This window comes from Phalaenopsis equestris, unplaced genomic scaffold (assembly GCF_001263595.1).
Source record: "Phalaenopsis equestris unplaced genomic scaffold, ASM126359v1 Scaffold209353, whole genome shotgun sequence".
Classification (NCBI taxonomy): domain Eukaryota; kingdom Viridiplantae; phylum Streptophyta; class Magnoliopsida; order Asparagales; family Orchidaceae; genus Phalaenopsis; species Phalaenopsis equestris.
This window is the reverse complement of record NW_018228523.1, coordinates 43,461-63,944: the sequence shown is the minus strand read 5'-3', so window position 1 is coordinate 63,944 and position 20,484 is coordinate 43,461. Positions and strand designations below refer to the sequence as shown.

The 20,484-nt window shown below is 36.3% G+C and overlaps 1 protein-coding gene across 1 annotated transcript; it reads right to left on the bottom strand.

Annotated features, from left to right (window-relative positions):
* Positions 1-9,932: 9,932 nt before the first annotated feature.
* On the bottom strand, positions 9,933-18,363 carry LOC110036616 (ankyrin repeat domain-containing protein 13C-like). Its single transcript, XM_020741097.1, has 2 exons — positions 17,357-18,363; positions 9,933-11,634 (listed from the first exon to the last, which is right to left on the bottom strand). Exons 1-2 carry the CDS (start codon positions 17,912-17,914, stop codon positions 11,278-11,280), a joined length of 915 nt encoding a protein of 304 aa, XP_020596756.1. The 5' UTR covers positions 17,915-18,363; the 3' UTR covers positions 9,933-11,277.
* Between the last annotated feature and the right edge of the window lie 2,121 nt (positions 18,364-20,484).

Here is a 20,484-nt window from a genome sequence, read left to right as displayed (position 1 = left end):
ATTTGTGATGATTTTAACTCTTAATTTTAAATTTCAATAATTTGTGATGATTTGAACTCTTAACTTCATTTACTTTTCAATTTGGCTAATTGCAATGTTAAAATATTTTGAGAAATATATGTTCTGAGAGGGCTATGATTTCTACAACATAGTGAGAAACACATTTGATTTCATGGGAGAGGATGTCATCCATGGAGTTGAGTGTAAATAAATAAGGAAATATACTTTATTGGATGCAGAATTGAAGATTTTAAGGTGACAGATTAAAATTCTCAATTTGGTCCAGTTGATTGGAAACTGATGCAATTGTTAGCCCTCAAGTGAGAAAGTAGTGGGAGCTCTGGAGTGACAACCAACATCCTCCCAGACTAACCACGGAATTAGGGACCAAACTCTAGATTAGTCAATGTTCTTTATGCACTTGGAAGAGGCTAAATAATAAGATTGCTTCTATTTGGCACAAAACAATTTATATATGTATTTTCAAATGATTTTAATTTCTTCACAATCCATATACTTATTGTAAAGTGCAATGATGTTTTCTCAAATTTGAAGTCTTCGTCACAAAAAACTTTGTTTAGTTTTCATAATTTTACTTTTGAAAGTTTAGCAATTAGTTTAATTAACTTTGTCATTTTACTGCATCTTATTTAGCATTCACTCTATTAGTTTATATTCAAATTTAACACTTCACTTTTTTAGTTTAATATTGTAGTTTAGATTATAATCTTAAGAATTTTCTAATAGGCATTTCCAGCTTCCTTGTGGGATCGATATTTAGAATTCCATTAAAGCCCTTTATTACTTGAGCGATACGTATACTTGCGTTATTTTTAAGAGATTTGGTAGTTTAAAGATTTTTAAAAGATAAAACTATTTTCATAAAAGTTATTTTGGTTGAGATTAATTTGCATATTTAATATTGTATATGTCGTGTGTATTTTGTAATATTAAAAAATATATGTAAAATTAACACACTAAATTCACCTCGCATTAGTAACTCTTACCCAAGGTTAGGAGGCGCTCAGTCCAACTCTGAGCCCCCACCTCTACCGATGTCTTATGCTCAGTCTTGATCTTTCATATGTGACTAAGGGTTTTGTTTTGTCAGTTCGTGCTTTTGTTATGAATTTTCCATACCAGGATTTCCTGCTTTCCTTTCCTGTAATTTATTTAAATTTCCTGTAAATTATATTATGCTTTGTGACACTAATAATACAGCGGTAGCAGAAGCACAGACACACGTTTTATTTTATGCATAACAGTTCCTTTATTTACTTTACAGTTTTTCATTACTTGCATTTATTTACTTTACATGCAAAATCAAAACCAAAACCAAAGCAGCAATAACAACAACAATACCAAAATATTAGAAACATACACAGTAAAACCTTTTAAACTTTAGACTTTAGGACTGCTCGTTCAACAAGGAGCTTGAAGCTATGACGAGAACTTGCAGAAGGCATCTTCGAGAGAGAATATGAGCGTACAACAACAAACCTTTTCTTAATTTAAACAACAAACTACAAAACTTCGAGGTAGTCCGTCTAACACGACGTAAATCCTCAACTTATCTTTTAGGCCTTTGTACAACCACATTGTGCAACATAAGTCATAACTCGTCTTAGGTTCCGAGGTCGACATTCAATAAGACGTAAATCCTCCTATCTTCCAGGTTATTTGTACGATCAATATCATGCATATGTAAGCCCTAAATAATAAAACTAGCAAAATGAACATCTAATAATCTGTTTTAAATTGAAGTTAAATAGTAGGATAATTTGGGAAGTCAACAGAGGTTTTTCCCTCAGATCTGTGACATCCTTAACCTTTCCGCTCATCTGGACTTCTGAATAACTATTCTAACTTCGATCATATCCCATTTGCTATTTCCAAGATCATCCATGAAAACTTTGAATTTTGAAATTCTTGATAGCAGAACCACTGATCATTATCGAGAGATTTTCTTAAGTGACTTCAATCATTTATGATGTAATTAATTATAGGGGCTTGCCTTTATAGGAAACTTTAGAACCCAGATAACATAAACCTTACCAAATTCTTTTATATTAGACAGAGGAACTTATTGTTCAACATAAATGGTTCACAGACAAAACAAATGTTATGAATTCCTTAGTTTATTTAACCGAGTTTCACTGTCAAGCAATGTGTCTATTCCTTGGGATAGGTGCAAAGTTTGTGGTGCTGTGCTCGTTTATTTAAACTACTAAATGTATGAGATCTGTTTAGTCTCATAGTTTTCAAAATCAAAATATAATTTTCAAAAATTATATTTATGTATTAAATTAAACACATTTCCATGTTTGGCGGCTGACACCCTCCTTGGATAAGTGATCGAGCGATCAAAAAGTTGAAGGATTACAAGGATCTTCAGACGAGGCTCCCCCAGAATGATTGTTTTGCACCATTTGAATGATAACGGGTTTTAGTTCAAATATGCTAGCTTCTATGGTAGGGGTTTGAATACTAAAATGAATTTCATCTGTCGTAGGGTTAGCATAATCGCTTAAGGGTCTGTGTATATTTGGATTTTCATGGGTTGGTTCCTGAATTTTTGAATTGCTATTTAGATTGTTTGTCATCTCACCTACGAGTTGTTCCAGTCTTTTTTGTTTCCAAATTTTCCTAATGGTTCTTTCTAACTCTAAATAATATGGTTCAAGTTCAGTAGGTCTTGAACTATGCATATACGAACTAGAGATCCCTAAAAGTTCATACACAATCAAACAAAAATAGTTTATTTTTCTTTCTTTTTCAAAAACTGTGAAAAAAAATAAAACACTAATAATTTATACTATAGGTTTTCATGTCTAAGACGTAAAAGTTCAACTAAAATTTTCCTAATTCAAATCATCGTCGCTCACCGACAATGGCTCTAAATACTTGATACCGCTTCCAGGTGCAACCACACACCAGGGGCTCACACAAGTGTATCTGTCATTTCAGTAATATCAAATTTTTTAGTCCGGAATGTCGAGCCCACAAAGAACGAGGTAACTTAAAATATGAAAAGTTTTAGTATATTGGTTTTAAGTCATAGCCTAAAAAGTTGAAAATGTTAAAGTTTGAAAAGCTAACATACTGTGCTACAACTAACAAAAAATTTAAATCTCATACAAGTAATCCTACTTTTTGCAATTTGGATTAAAGGATATCAAATACTTAAGAGGCTCTTTCTTGTAATGAGTAAAGTGAATAACATTAAATCAAAATTGCAAGTAATAAAATATTTAGTGACAAATAGGATCAACAATTTTCTTTACTCTCATTCAAGTGCATAAAAAAACTTGGATAAAAATGACTTTATTTTCTTAAATCACATAACTATCTTTTCAAACCATATTTCCCTAATATTTACATCTCCCCACAAGGCATATCAATCTATATTACATAGTTTAATGTAATTAACCAAGTTGATTCTACCATAGCTTTCCCAAGACTTATGGTTCACAACATATTTAAACAATTCACTTGGCCAGAATGAAAAATAAATTAAGTTCTTAAGGTTAATCATCACCAATTATAAATAAAGAAATCATAAAACACTTCACATTCCATTCATTCTACCTAATCATAAAAAAAGAGACAAATGTTTACCTAAGAAGAATGTTGATTTCACAAAACAAATGCATTGAACACAAGGGAAATCCACTAACTCTTTGTTATAACACAAACACACAAAGCAATACAAAGATACTTAGCTAGTTTCTCCCTTACAACGATCAAAAGTTGACTCAACAAGCACACTTCCTGATTCCTTAAGCCTCTACATTGGAAAATCTCCTCTTCTCCTACACTGGAACAAGGAACTCCAAGTAGAACCCTCTAAGTACTCCTAAGAGCATCAATCCATAGCCAATTATGATCAATCCTTAGCCCATTAACAACAATCAATAGCCCACTGGCATCAATTCGCTCAAATTCAGCAATACTTGACTATTTATAAGCTCCAATACTTAACGTCCAGGACTTTAACCTTTAGCCACAATTCTGCTACGCCTTGGCACTTGAACTTTAGCAACTTCCCAAAACAGTTGCTGGCGCTTGGGCGATAGGGGTTTGGCATATAGGCATCATACTCTCTGTATACATAGGGTTGAACGAGCGCCTAGGTGCCCCAAGGTCGGATGCCTAGGAGGCCGATGGATGACACTTAAGCACCAACCACTCAGGTTTAGAAGATTGGGACTCGCACTTAGGCGCCCAAGGGTCCGACGCCTAGGCGCCCAGTAACCAGTTTTCCTTCTTTAAGCTCCACATCTTCTCCCGCCTACCCCACTTCAATTACCTGTTATACCTACAAGAGAATTACAAAAATACTTTCCTTAAAGTGAAATATCATCAATAGAAATGTATAAAAATAATTATAAATTCTAGTTAACTTTTACATGCATCTAAACTTTGAATCAATAATTTAAGATAATCAGTGCTTCCATCATGAGCAATAATTGAAGTCTATAACAAGTACAATTTGACATAACAATGACATGATTGACAATTCTATATAATAATTATGATACTACTACAATTGATAAGAATTAACACCCTAAATTAAGAAGGGTATGTTTATGCTCCAATAGACAACAGTTACTTACCTCGAGACAAAAACAATGATATTTCTACAAATTTGACGGTATAACGAGTGATCCTACACAATTAGAATATGAAAAATATAAATAGTTATGAAATTAAATTAGGCACAATCAACATCTATTTTATGATTATTACTTCTTTTATTAAATTAATATTATAATAATATTTAATAGAAACAACTTATGAAATTAATTACAATCAATTTTAGCTAACACCTTCAACCTAACAAATAGCAAAGAAATAAAAATTTCAAATCCTCTTAAAGCCCATTTCTCCTGCCTTTGATCCAGGAATCAACGAATCCATTGGAAGACGGATCCAGGCATCCAGAGAAGCTAATGCATGCGCCAGATAGGAAGGAAGAGACGGACGGGGGTTACCTTCCCAGATGGTTTCGGGTAGAAGCGATGGAAGGAAGAAGAAGATGGGATTTCCGGGTCGATGTACATCGCGATCCCACTTTACTTTCACATCTAGATCCATTCGCGATAGTATCGACGGGGTTCGGTCAGCGAAGTCGGGAGAGAGGGAGGAAGAAGATCGAGAGGAGGGAGTGGTGAGGTTCCCCTAGCCCACGGTCGTCTCTATCTAAGCGAAGAAAAGGAGGGTGACAAGTTCAAGCGGGAGAAGAAAGAGGAAAGCGTCGCGGTTTAGGAAGTCGGTGAAGCAACGAGCAAGGAAGGAAAGAAGAGAAAAAGGTGAAAATATATTTCGATTCTTACAAAATACATTTCTTAATGTTTTTGGGATGGTGGTAGATCTAAACTAATATTGGAGGAAGTTCTAAATAGTGGTTCTAATGACTTGAAATCTGCCTGCAAAAGTAAGAATTTTTTTGTTTCCAGCCACTCAAATAGAGATTCCTATGCATAAGCTTGTGACAGGTAATGAAATTAAGCTTAGTAGAATTGATAGTTATCCTCAAATGCACCAAAGGGAGTAATTTCTCTTGAAAACCAAGAATTCAGCTACAATTCTACTTGAGCAAATCATTAACAAATTTAGATAAATAAATAGTGTATTTTGTGAGGTTGGCTTGCATGTTAGAAATGTCATAAAAAGAATGCTTTGATCTATCAAACAAACTTTGGAGATCTCATGTTTTTCAGCCTTTTGTGAATGAAGTTTTGGTTGACTGAATCAAAGTCTTTCTTAAGAAGCATTTTAGAAGAAAAGCATTTGGGATGGCTGACAGAATTGAAAACATTGCAATAATTCTTTAGCCAATGTGATATTATCGACTATATAACTTGCTGAAAGAAAAACAACTTGAGATGAGTGGATGAAGCTAGGAAGGATAACTTTAAGCTTATAAGTAATTAGCATAACAATGACTTTATAGATAGTATTAGGTAATTTTGTGATGATTAAGAAATACTTAATGAGTTTGATGTGGTTTGACCCATTTCACCAACGGGTAATCAAGAATAAGAACAAACCAAGATCCACTAAATGCCGATGTTACATATGTGGTGAAGAGGGTCACTTTGCTCGAGAATGCAAAAACAAACGAGGAAATATGGCCAGGGTCACCATACTAAATAACCTGGATCTTCTTGATGATTATGATATTCTTTCAGTTGATCTGGATGAAGAACAGTCAGATGCAATCTGTAGCATCTCCGAAGGAGAATGAGTGAAAGACTCTGACTCACGTTAAACAAGCCCTAGAAAATCTAACATCCAAAGAAATTGGAGACATAATGAAAGAAGATTTAGGATGGCGATGCGTCATCCAACTACGCGACGATTAGGAGAATTGTTCACACATAAGGGAACACAATAAGCCCATACAAGGGCCTTATACGCGATGCATTTATTGATGTATTACTACAAACATACATATACGCATACATTGCCCTGTATGCAAGTTAACTGTATGCCCGTTATGTTCTAACTTTTACCTCACAATTTCTATTCAGAAGGAGATAATTCTCCAACCATACCAATCCAAAGACACATTGATCCAAGAACTACTAAAATACTCGGACCACTTGGTCGAAGAAAACCGCAAATTACAGCAGCGATTGCAGGAACTTCTTGAATCACAATTCGAAGAAGCAAGGCAAGAATTACTTCTACATGATAAGGCCAAACAACTAAGAATTGAAGAAAGTGACGAAGGGCAACTGGATGGAGAGCCAAGCGACGACCTTGGTGCAAAAATCTTGAAGTAAGCAGTCAAAGGACAAACCCAAAACCCGTGAAAGGTCTCTTGAAGTAAGCAGTCAAAGGACAAACCCAAAACCGAGAAAACGATCAACTGACTATTTAATCTAATCATTTCGTTTGATGTACCAGGTGTCACACGTTTCAGTCTACGAGCCATAGTTGACACAGACGCAACATCATGTTGTGTAAACATCAATGATGTGCCAGGTTCGACACTTGAAGAATTAAATTACTAGGTATCTTTTAGCAGCGTAAATTTTATAACAAATGCAAATAAAAAGATAAAAGCAGGAACTATGTTAATAAACAAACATAGCTTCCGTATTCCTCTCATCTATTGTCTTGATATGGATACAAAAGACGAAATACAAATACTACTCGGATGTAATTTCATACGAAGTCTAAATGGTGGAGTACGAATAGATGGGAACACGGTGACCTTCTATAAAAAAATTACACATGTAAACACAACAACCGAGCTTGAAATTGCTGCCAAACAAATCCCAGAACTAGGAATGAATTATGGTTTTTATCTAGAAATGCAACCAGAATGGGTATATTCAAATATAATGAATGAAGAAAATCCATTTATCCAAAAATTCCGAACAATATTCCGGCGATTACAAGACAATGGATTTATTGGTGAGGATCCCTTAAAACATTGGAGTAAAAATCAAGTCGTATGCAGACTTGATATTATCAATCCTGATCTGACAATACATGATAAGCCTCTGAAACATGTAACGCCAGCAATGCAAGAGCAGTTCAAAAGACATATTGATGGGTTACTCGCATTAAAGGTAATCAGGCCAAACAAAAGTCGGCATAGAACTATGTCGATGATTTTCAACTTCGGAACCTTATTTGATCCTAAAACTGTTAGAGAAATAAATGGAAAGGAGCGGCTGGTGTTCAACTACCGATCGTTAAATGACAACACATAAAAAGACCAGTATTCGCTACCAGGGATCAATGCACTTCTCAAGAAGATTGGTAATAGCAAAATATACTTCAAATTTGATTTAAAGAGCGATTTTCACCAGGTTGCTATGCATCCTGATTCTATTGAATGAACTGCATTCATAGTTCCTTCTGGACTATATGAATGGCTTGTCAAGCTATTCGGCCTTAAAAGTGCACCGGCAATTTTTCAAAGAAAAATGGACCATTGTTTTTGGAATTGCTCTAACTTTTTAATTGTCTATATTTATGATATATTACTATTTAATAACTCTGAACAGGAGCATAAAGTGCATCTGGAAAAATTCCTAAAAATAGTAGAAGCGGAAGGGTTAGTACTATCAACATCCAAAATGAAAATTGCGACACTAAAGATTGACTTCTTAGGTGCAGTCATTGGCAACAAGCGTATCGAATTATAGCCGCACACCATCAAAAAGATTGTCGATTTTCCTGACGCAAAACTTAGATAAAAACATGGCCTACGATCATGACTGGGCATACTAAACTATGCACGAGCATACATACCTAATTTAGGTACACTACTTGGGCCATTATATCAAAAAATGTCACTGCACGGTGATAAACACATGAAGGAGCACAACTGGGCTCTCGTAAAGAAGATCAAAGAATTAGTTCATAACTTGTCGGACCTAGGATACCCACGGAAGACGCATATATTATCCTTGAAACTGACGGGTGCCTGGAAGGATGGGGGGGGGGGGGGAAAGTACAAGTGAAAGCAACGGAAAAACAATTCAAGGAGCACAGAACGAATTTGTGCCTACGCTGGTGGGAAACTTCCCACTCTAAAGTCAACAATCGATGTCGAAATCCATGCATGTATGGAAACATTAAATTCTTTAAAAATCCATTTTTTTGACAAAAAAAAAATCACTCTCAGAACAGATTGCCAAACTATTATATCTTTTTATCACAAAATGACTCAAAATAAGTCTTCACGTGTTCGATGACTTTCATTTACAGATTATATCAATGACTTGGGGATCATTGTGAACTTTGAAAATATCGACGACAAAAACAATATCATTGCCGACGCGCTCTCAAGACTAACGTTTGTTCTTTGTAGGTCCTGAAGAAGAAGAATTTGTTCGTTTTATTTTTACAGATTTAGAAGAATGGACGGTAGCAGCAACCACCGAAAATTTATGGAAAGAAGTTTTTCAAGGCAGTTGGATCAGACATTTCAAGTCTCCATCCAAAGGAAGCAAATGATCGTCACTGGGATCTCCTCTAGGCAACGCATGACCACCCCATCACCTTGGACGCACACGACAAGCTTCAAAAGGCCGCCAGACGAATCGAGGAAGAACAAGTGATGAAAGTACTGGACGAGTTACGTATTCTACAAGCTATACTTGAGAATAAAACCAGATACAGTCGAAGCATGTCTACAAAGGGGAATGCTTGGGCAGTTGTTTCACCATACTGTTACCGTATGGAACAACAACTGGCCAATCTTACAAACATCATTGTTGACGTCACAAATAAGAGCTTGAATAATTCAATTTAGCTTCACATGGGAGCAAATGGTGGGTCACTGTTGACTCACAAGAATTATTTCTAGGCGTACGATTATATTGTAAAGCTGAAAGGAATCTTTCCTTTCGGTGGAATGGGTTTGCTTTATTATATATTATTGAGTCTGTGAACTGTAAAGCTGAAAGTAATCTTTCCTTTCGGTGACGTGTGTTTGCTTTACTATATCTTATTGAGTCCGTGAGCTGGAAAGCTTACTATTTTCTCAACCACTGTCGATTGGTTTTCTTTTAGTTTGCCTATAAATAGAGTTTAAGAGGAAGATGCAGACAGACGGGAAGAGCTCTCGAAGTCTACTCTTCAGTGTGATATCAGTCTTTTGTAAGGGTTTTCATTAATATATCTTTCATTTCTTGTTTTCATTTCTGGCATTAAGTTCTGTGTGACCCCAATTCAGCGATCGTATATTAATCCATTTTGGTATCAGAGGCATGTTGGATTACCCCAAGGGACTTATCAATTTCAATATGAAAAAAAGGCTTTATTGAGATCTTCATTTGTGAAATCAACAAGTAGCATATCAATCTTTTCCTGAATAAGAAGCTGGCCACAGGAATTTGCATAAGGGCATTAAGAGAAGAGGTAGAGCTGTAATTAAGCAAGGTAAAAAGTTAAGAAATACTCTCTTTGACAATGCCAAGTTGAGTATCACACTCTCATTATTTGAAATAACTCTTTAAAAAACTTTTTATCGCTTCTACTTTCAATTTTTCGACAGAAAAATGTTGTATCATTCTCTCCTTTATAGAACCAATAATACTTTGGGCTTTGCTTAATCCAAGAGTTTCACAAAAAGTAGCTTCAATAAACATATTCTGAATTTGATTGCTTTGAGAAAGGAAAATTTTAGAAAGAGGCCGAGCATTCAAAGTAGAATGAATGTCCTTTTGAGAGATCTACAAATCCTTAATGAGATTAAAAGCGCGTTAACTCCGAAAGGTAAGAACGCAGGCCACGAGGTCCAGCCCGCGGCCGTGTAAATAATAAAATGTGAGCGGCATTTGGGATAAGTAGGCGAAACACACGAAACAAACACATAAATCCTGTTTTAAAAAACACAAAAGCAACAATAAACCACCCCAAACAGGCCTTAAGTATGTACTTATGAAAGGCCAAATTAGCACTTAAAAGAGCTTTTTTAACAATCTTCAATTTATTCCCTAGGGCAAAAATAGGATCTCGTTCAACATGCATATTAATGGCATGAACAACAGTATCGTGAAAATCAACATAATGATTCAAGTAATTCTTATACATGAATATGTATTTAGGAGGGAAACAAAAGCCCATGAAGATCAAATTTTTATTTATCAAAGCATGATGACGGTTAACCAGGTATGATTGGCTGAAACATATATATTATACAAGAGTACGCAAGTACCTAAAATCTGACACATGCAGCACAACATGCACTTAATATTATTTGTTGTTTCTTTTACACAAGCACAATTTTTTATTAATATCATGCTTTTAATTATTACATATACAATTGAACGAAAACAAAGTACTAATTGACTTAAACTTGGAAACAAGAATTGAGTAAATTCAAATTGAATCAATCTAAGAACTCAATTTAGATCCAGAAACAAATTCGGATCGAGCATGAATTTGATTTTGTATTGACTAAAATTTGGTCGAATTCAAGCACGACATCAGCCAAAATTTGCAAACTCCCTTCTTCCTGGCCAATAAAATATCATTCAAAATTACAACAAAAACATATTCCCTAAACTATTTAGACAACAATTACGTAAGAAAAGTTCTTTTTTTTTTTTTTTTTTACCAAACTACCAACACCCTTTTACAACGCCCAAATCCATTTCGGGTTCTAACTTCTCCTTTCCATCTAGTCAGCCTATATTATCTCCATGTTTGCAGACTCCAAGCTATACTAAGTAAAATGTTATAAACAGCATGGTCCCCTCAAGAAGTTAATAGAATGGGGAAGACGAAGCTTTATCCATATTCCATTCACCAAATCTCCTTTTGCTTCCCTTTTTTTGACTTAGTTGTCTTTATCCTATGGCTTTTGTCTTTGGTACTCACCCACTTGTAATCGCTCGGGATAATAAATGGATCCACATGCTCATCCATCTGCGTGTTAACCATTTTTGATCGTGAAACGGAAGATTTAGTTGAAGAACTGCTGCCCCATTTCAGCCATGACTTTGGGTTCATGCTCTCTGATTTACTTTGATCTCTCTCTTCCGGGGCTGGAAGATGCCTCGGGCTTGAAAGAGGTGTGAAAAACTGTTCTGATGGTTGGAGACTGATGTATTTGGTGAATGTAATGATCATTCTCACAGTTGGAATGATTGGGATGGAAACCTGCAGCAGAAATTGGAGTACAAAGAAATATAGAATAGAGGGAAAAGTAAGCAGTAAATATGTTTGTTTAAAATGAAAGAAATACAAATAAAGCCAAAAACAAATATTACATGTCCATTGCAACATATACTATGCATAAAGTGATGACTGTAGGAGTACTCAAAATTAAGAAATGCAGACCCAATCAATATCTTCAAATCAGCAATAAAAAAAAAATTGTTACAATGCATAAATAGGTTGTTGCTGCTATTTATTATCATGTGTCAATCCAAACTTTTCTGATGAAAGGGTGTGGCAAATGATAAGTAAGCTCACAAATGAGATGAGATAAATTTATTAAAAATGGAAAAAGGGAGAAAAGATGATAAACATATGGGGTACTTTGAATGCTTTAATAATTGATTGCTTAATGGCTTGTACCAAGTAGATTGTTCACTTGACACTTGAGAGCACATTACGCACGTAAATAATTTAGCAATGGCGTTCTTGATTTCTTTTGAAAATAAAAGATAGGAAGATTTACAAGCATGTTGTTGAGGATATGGAGCCTAAGAAGCTCCCACAACCATCAAGATGATCTTCTGCAAAGCGTAATTAAGTCAAATCAACATAGTTACGTCGATCCAAAGGTTATCAAATGGTTTAACCACGCCCAAAGAGGCATAACCACGCCGTATTGGCTTTGTTCCAGGTCTTTCTTCCCGAGCGAGCAGAATAATTACATCTGGTGGTGGTGCAGTTAGATCACCGAGGCAGTTGTTCTTGGTTTCAATTCTTAAGCTTCGATTTGAGGGATGAAGGATGAAACAAAAAAGAGTTGAGAAGGAGGATTTCAACGAGGGCTTTCTCTTGTGAGATTGAGAGAAAGGGTTTGGAGTGAAGCTATGTAAGTTTATGTATTTGCAGAGAGTTGATTTGAGCGTGTATCACTGTATATTTATAATTCTTCATGTGAAATTTTCTGGTAGTGTGGCTCCATGTTTTTTTTCCATTCTCGGGTTTTTTCACGTAAATCTTGGTGTATTTTATTCTGGAATTGTTTTGTTATGCTTCTGTTCAATATTTTGTTCCGGATTTCAGGAATTTGTGTGATTCTATTCCACGGTGTGGTTTTTGTTTGTAAACCAATCGAAGCTCTATATGCTCAAAATCAATCCCAACACATACCACTCAATTCCTATTTACATATTTAACCTATAAACTTCAACTTTTACATAAATACCTCATTACCTATGCATGAAAAGGTGTATTTCACTTTAAAATTAAAATAGTGGTGCTTTTTCTGTGATATGAAAGCTTTGCGTGATATAAATGCAAAATGTAAAATTTAGATATTAGATATGTAAATATTTAGGAATTGACTGATATATACGTAAATGCCTCTAAAATATAATGTGCAAATAGAAAAAAAATAGTAGAGAGGAGAGAAAGAAGAAAGATCCATATTATATTATTCAGTTTACCTCAAAAGATTCGTTCTCAAGGGAATTTTCATAACAGCAAGGATGTCATAGGAAATATTTGCATGGGTTGTGATGCACCGAGCTAATATATAACACCACCAAAAAGTACATAAACGGTTAAAAAAAGAAGCAAAAATATCTTAAGAAAATTCAATAGCTGCAGATTTTCTTCAGAAACTTTAATTTTGATCAGTGGTCTAGTAGATTAGGAGATCTACAAGTGTAGCATTGAAATTATAGCATTAAAGCCAATCCAAAACAAAAAAAATATGGGTGCCTGGGTGTCATATTTTAATTTTATCAAGGAAGGCAAGAATAATTTTATCAAAACACCTCAATTGCTTCGTTGAATGCCATGCCTGCTCAACAGTCATCCTTAAAGGAGTATAATATGACCCAATTTCGATCGCAATGGGCTTAAAAATATGGTGAAATTTCTATTATATTCAAATTGCCGGAAATTATGAGATTTAGATTTGCTGATATATTAAATAATAATGTAAGCATTTCCTGTGAAATGTATGACCAAAAAAAAAAAAAAACATTAAAACCGTTAAATGTAATCAGTATATCTATAACATCTTAAAAATGTTAACACGTCACGTGTGAAATTAAGACCATCCTAATAAAAAATGAGCCAGAATATTTTGTTTTTTTTTTCTTTTAATGACAATGCTTATATACCTAATTTATAAGTGATACGTCCTTAAAAAATCATATCAATTCACACGAATCTCGATGCATATTTGAATTGAAAGCTTCAAATATCAAATTTGAAAATACCTACACTCTAATTTATGATCAAATGAAGTATCTCGGTGAGATAAAAGAAATGACAAAATAATTTGATCTGAGTCCAAGTGAACCCAGATCATGCACTTAAAGTATAAAGAGAAGCTTACGAATATATTTTGGGGGACCAATTGATTTCAAAATTTGGTAAGTATATAGTCAAATCGAGCGTCTCAACAAGATGAATCCGACAAGACTACTATTACTGAATTCTGACAATATTAAAACATTCAAATGTTCATATAACTACATCTGGTCAAAGGAATCATTCCTAGTTATTTGATAGAATGGTTTGGATTTATGCAGTATTTACAGAGGATGCCACTTTCAAAATCTATTAATAGATTGTCACTCTCTGCTTGAAGGGGTATTTAGAATTGGTGGAGAAAGCTGAAGTAGCTCCAAGCTCTCCAGGATTCCTCAGCTCCATCACTGTCGGGCCACAATCATTGGGCCGCGCCTCTGCCGAACCACCGTGCCCGCCGTTGTCATCGCTAGACCCCCTTCGTCTGCCTGCCACCACAACCAAATCACAGTTGTCTGGCTATGCCATTGCTGGACCACTACAACTCGACCACCACAATTGCCGCTACCAGACCATGCATTCTAGTCATTGCCATCGCCTTCTAGACTAGCTCTGCTTGGCCATCGCCATCGCCATCGCCGCCCTTGCTGTCAAAATACCACTGCCGACCACTATTATCGCTCCTGCAGAACCATCATCATCAAGTTACCGCCACCGTGGACCACCACTGTCGGGTTGTCGCTACCGACGACACTGACATCAGCTTTTCTGGCACATTATCTCTATTTTTTGTTTTCCTTCACAACAATCGGGTCGCCACTACCTTCGTAATATATTCCGCCAGTCATTTAGCAGAAGTCACATTAGGAACCCCTACTTGTGTAATATTATTTCGACTATTCAACGACCTATAAAGCCTTGTAACCTACCTCGACATAGTTGAGTCGTTTTAATTAGGCTAGACCTCGTGGTTTTTACCCTTTTTTCGGGAAAAAATTTTTGTTTTTTCTTTTTCCATTTTTTTTTTTTTTTTTTATATGTTTGTGTGCCTAATCTTCACATAATAATAGGACATTAATATAACACTCTACCGCCGCGAATTTACGAGCATCCACCGATAAGAAATAAAATATTTTATACTATCACAATCTTATGAAAATTATAAATTCGTTCAATTTGGTAGAGGAGTACTAAATTCTAGTTTCAAATAACGGAACATCAGCGAAAAGAGAAAAAAGCTAACAAAAAGAAAACTGACACTATATCATATTTCCATGAAAGTAATAACAAATGCTAAATTCTAGTTTCAAATAACGGAACATCAGCGAATAGAAAAAAAAAGCTAACAAAAAGAAAACTGATACTATATCATATTTCCATGAAAGTAATAACAAATATTGTGCTATCCTGTCTTCATGAAAATGGAGGTAACTTCAACTGAAAAGAGGAGACAACCTAAAAGAGCCTAACCAAACATAAAAATTCTAAATATACTGCTTTAGAAAATAATGTAAATCAAAATCTAAATAAATATGAGTACGTAAAATCCCTTCCGTGCTTTACATAAAAATATTCAGTGCCAATTAAATCAAAAGTGCAAAAGGTAGACCTAAATTCAGTTCCAGCTATGTTTTGAGGTGATAAGATGAAAACTAGAAAAAGTAGGGTGCTTTGTGAGCTATAACCATGGAATTATTCTATATTTGCTTTCATGTCTGGTAGGTATGGCACATGCCAAATTAACCGTGGTTCTATCCAATGCCTTAACATATATCCAAAATATAACAGAAGCAGACCAAGGCCCACCAAAACAGTAGCGTCCAAAGCGGGAATGGGCAAACTAATAGGCTTCATCCTAAAATATGGACAATTTGTAAAACTTAAAAAGAAGGGGCATTTACATACATACTTATGTATTCACACATCTACCAGCTAAAATTCTATACTTATATTTATAGCACTCAAATCGTTAGCATCACGTCGAAAAAACCATTACCACTTATTTTTAAGTGAAATACATATTTTCACGCATAAATTTATGAAAACATAGTGTTATAAACCTAAATATGAAAATTTAGGAGTTAGTGATATAAATACATAGAAATGGAATGCTTGTTAATTATATAAATAACAATTTAAAATTGAATTTTTTTACTAATTATATAGAAAGCCACTCATGATTTTACATTTTGGTCTTCCTTTCAATCACCATAGCATATCCACATTCTTCAGATTAATATAGTGAACTTCACGACGAGTCTCTATTTATGCAAATACCCATCATGCTGCACCAGCTGTCTCTGTCAATCTCATAATAATCCCAAATCACATGATTTCAGCCATTTGACACACTCAAGTCCTTCTCACTCAAAGGGACGTGGTCCTGAAACAATGATTAATTTTCCTTCATAATGATTTGGAGGATTCAATTTAACAGCATGGGACAAAACTCCATAATGCAACAGTAAGATTGGCTCCCCCACCAATTATTATGCTATGGATCCCTTCCTAATAGAGTTGTAGATGAACCTAGCGTTTGACAAACTACTCGTGGCTCGACTCGATTAAAGCTCGTTAATGATTGTTTGAATAATAAATAAAACGAGTTTGATCACTTCCATATGTGTTTGATTACAAAAAAAATTGAACAACTTGTTTAATTTATTTATTTTCATAAACAATATCATCTAAATCTTATGAATAAGTTCGTGACAAGCTCGATCAAGGCTCGATTACACATTCATAAACATTATCATTTAAATACTTATTTTTTGACTATCAGTTTTTCTAACAAGCTGCTTGTATAAAGATTGAGTAGGGCTCAAGTAAAGCTCTATTAAGGCCCGATTAAAAATCATTTATTTTGTTAAACAAGCTCTGGCTCAAGCAGGCACTTTCTCAGTTCATTTGCATCCCAACTTCCCAGAATTTGCCTTGATAGGAGATAGATGTGCTGGGACATCCCTTCTATAGTTCTCCTTGCCAACCATTTACCCAAATCAATTCTCAAAACTGGACCATTCTTCCCACATTATCGCATATTGCAACTCCATTTTAGCTGTTTTATTTTCAATATCTACAGCTAGCAAAGCTTTTGGTAGCATGTTACCTCCATATGCTCTAATAGCAACAATTCAGCACATATAATAGTGAAAAATAATCTACCAAGAACCCTGGTTATACTCATTTTCCCGTTGCAGATCCTCTAACATTTACCATTCATCAAACATATAATCCACATCACCATTTTATCGTCAAAAAATTCGCTGGCTGAAACCAGCCATTGCAATGTCCCATGTGATGGAATGAAATCAAGCACCAATTCTCTATCGGCTAAGCCAACAAAGTTTTCTAAAATTGCAACTCACAGTTCTGTTCTCGTAAGATGAAACGACAATGCAGGTAATAAAAAGCAAAAATTTTCAAAGTTCAGATCAGTTACCTTGACCGGAAAAGTCCCAGGTGGGAATTTGGTCGTGAGAAGCTCCCTGAGCTGCTTCACAACCTTAATCTTATCTGCAAGTATATCCAGCATCGGCAGAAGCTCTTCAGTCTTCAAGGGAAAATCCTCAGTTAGCCAAACCGTCGGCTTCAAATTCTTCACCACCTCCTTCTCCTTACTCTTCAACACACAACTCCCCACACCAAATCTCTCCGGCACCACCGCATCCACACTCCTCCGCCGACCCATCTCCATCTCTTCCGCACGGCCAAACCCCCCTCGCTCATAACAGCTATGCCGTGCAGGCACATTCCCAAGCTCCGCAACAATAAACCCTTCTTCTGCATCTTCATCAAGCTTTAGCTCAGGCAATTCCTCTTCCGCTAGAGAAGCGGCCAGTGTCTTGAAACTAAATATCACATTCTGAAGCTCATAGACACGAGTTTTCCACTCCCCGACTGTCTCCATCCTCTCTCGACGGCGCCAAGTCGTGCACGGAACCAGGCGAGCGTTACCGATGTCAACCCCAGGGCGATAGGCAGTAGAATCAGCGGCCATCGCCTCGACCTCGGTCTCGTCATCTGCACCATCAAATGCGTCGCTGATCTCCTTTCGATCGCGGTCGAGAACAAGGAGAGAACCAAAAGGAAGATCGGGATTATCGGGGTTGGAGAGGAATAGAAAGGACAAACGGCGGCGACGATCTGCGCGAAGATCCGAGGCGCTTTTCGCGAGGCGAATATCATCGGAAGGGATTGCGGATCGCGGGATGAAGGGGAGGAGAGGAGATTCAAAGCGGATAGAAATGTGGAGGTGGAAGTCGGGAATGCGCCGGAGAGCAGGGAGGAGAAAAGGGAGGCGGCGGCGGAGCTTGGACCACGCGGAGAGGCGGTGATGACGGAGGAGAAGGACGGAGAGGGTGCGGCGGCGGAGTGAGAGGGCTAGATGAAGGGGAGTCCAGCCCGAGGAGTTGGCGAGGGAGGGGTCGGCGCCGGCGGGGGTTAGAGCGGAAAGTTAGAGCGGAAACGGCGGTGGTGGCAGCCGACAGAGGGAGGAGGCGGACGGCGAGGTGGAGGGGGGAGTCGCGATGGGGAACATCTCGGCGGTCAATGATGGAGGAGATTTTCTCGGCGAGGTGGGATTGGAGTAGGGAGTCTGACTCTGTGAGGATTGTAGAGGGATGGGAGAGGCGGGGCAGGGAATCAAGGAGACGGCGGAGGCGGAGGAAGTCGCCGGCGGCGATGAAGTAGTGAGCGGGGCTGTGGGCGTAAGCGTCGGGAGGTAGAATTTCTTCAGCCATTGGAGGAACCCTGGTGTGTGACTCAGTGTGGCGCAGTAGTTTCTCTCTCTACTGAAACATAACGGTAGGAAAGGGCTGTGTTGAGGGACGACGAGAGAAGAGAGGGAATTTTTTTTTTTTTAATTTAGGGTTTTCTATTTTTATTTAATTTATTTTCTTTTCACTTTTTTAGCTTTCTTGGGTTAGATGCGTGATAATTGTGTAACTTTTCTGGATACGTCTTTTCTTTTTGTTATTATTATTATTTTTATTTCTTTTAAAAGGACACCTTAAAACTTATTAAATGAATTTTTATGACTTTAAAATAATTAAGGAAAAAAAAACTTCCAATGCAATTGATATTTTCTAGAAAGTTATGCGTTCAACAGCCCTTATGTGCTTAAATATCTTAAATTTGGATTTCTTACTTGCATATAATCTTCTTTATATATATATATATAGTTAAGATGATGATATTTTTTTTCTGTAATATTAAATTTAGGTGGTATAAACATAAAAAAAAAAGTAAATTTAAGTGTTAGATACAAGGGTTTAAAAAGTGGATCGGACTAGCTGATTTAATCGTAAACCGATCACCAATATGATCTAGGCCACTTAAAAGATCAATTTGATCTCTGATCTGCTCGGAACGGGTCCAACTGGTTGTTCCACCTATGGATTGGCGAACCGGTTTGCCTTATTTCATTACTGATTTTCAGAATACTGTAATTAAGCGGTATCGCCCTACTGTCCTTTGTCACGAGCGGAAAAACCAAAGCCCTGTTCAACTCTTGGCCTTTTCGCGTTCGAGGGAGAGGGAGATGTGCAGTTTGTCACCGTTCACTCACCGTCGTTCGACTTTGGAGCAGTTTCTCTTCATAGTTCGCACTTTCACTATCACTTGCCCTGCTCAGTTTGCAGTTCAGTGCAAGTTTTCCCAAGTTCCCAAGTCATAAATTCTAACTCTAAGTCCTAACTACTCTTTCATATGCCATTTCAAAGCATTCTCTAACCAAATAAATCCTTCACATGCAAATTATTTTGGTTTAGAGATGAAAGGGAGTGGTAGGTTGAATCAATCTGAACTTCTTATGCTTATTTCATCCAAATTTCAATAAATGAACTGTAATGGTATAAAAGTGCATTTGTGTGCAACTTTATCTTGTTAGTATTCTTTAATATCTAGGGACTTATTGTTAGGATCAATTTAACAGATCTATGTGGCATTATAATGATCATGTTATTGCACGTCTGTCGGCACTAAAAAGTTGGGAGTTGTGAAGTTGTCGAATGCTATGATGTATATCCCACCACCCGTTGTAATATAGTTTATGCTATGATGTATATCCCACCACCCGTTGTAATATAATTTAATTATATAATTTGAAAAAAAATAGTATTTTGGATTTTGGAAAATACAAGACCGGACCGATCTCATATCCCTTATAGTTTAAATAAACGAGTATAATACCGTAAGTAATGTATCCATCCCGAAGGATAAACACACCACTTACTGGTAAGACTCAATTAAATAAACTAATGATTGTATGACATCCGTTTGGTCTGCAAAATCATTTTTATTATAAGCCGACAAGTTCTCTTATTTAATACTTTACAGTCGGGTAAGACATTAAAATTAAGTGCCGTTTGAAATGCTTCCTATAAGGGCAAGCCTTTATAGCTAATTACATCATAGATAAATCATAGACAACCGAAGTCACCTAAGAAAACTCTCGATAAAAATCAAGGGATATTATCTTCAAGGAGTTCCAAAGAGTAGGACTTTTCAACGAGATCAGACAAATATGTGCGAAAGGGGAATGACTCAAATTTAGAACATTTTATTTTT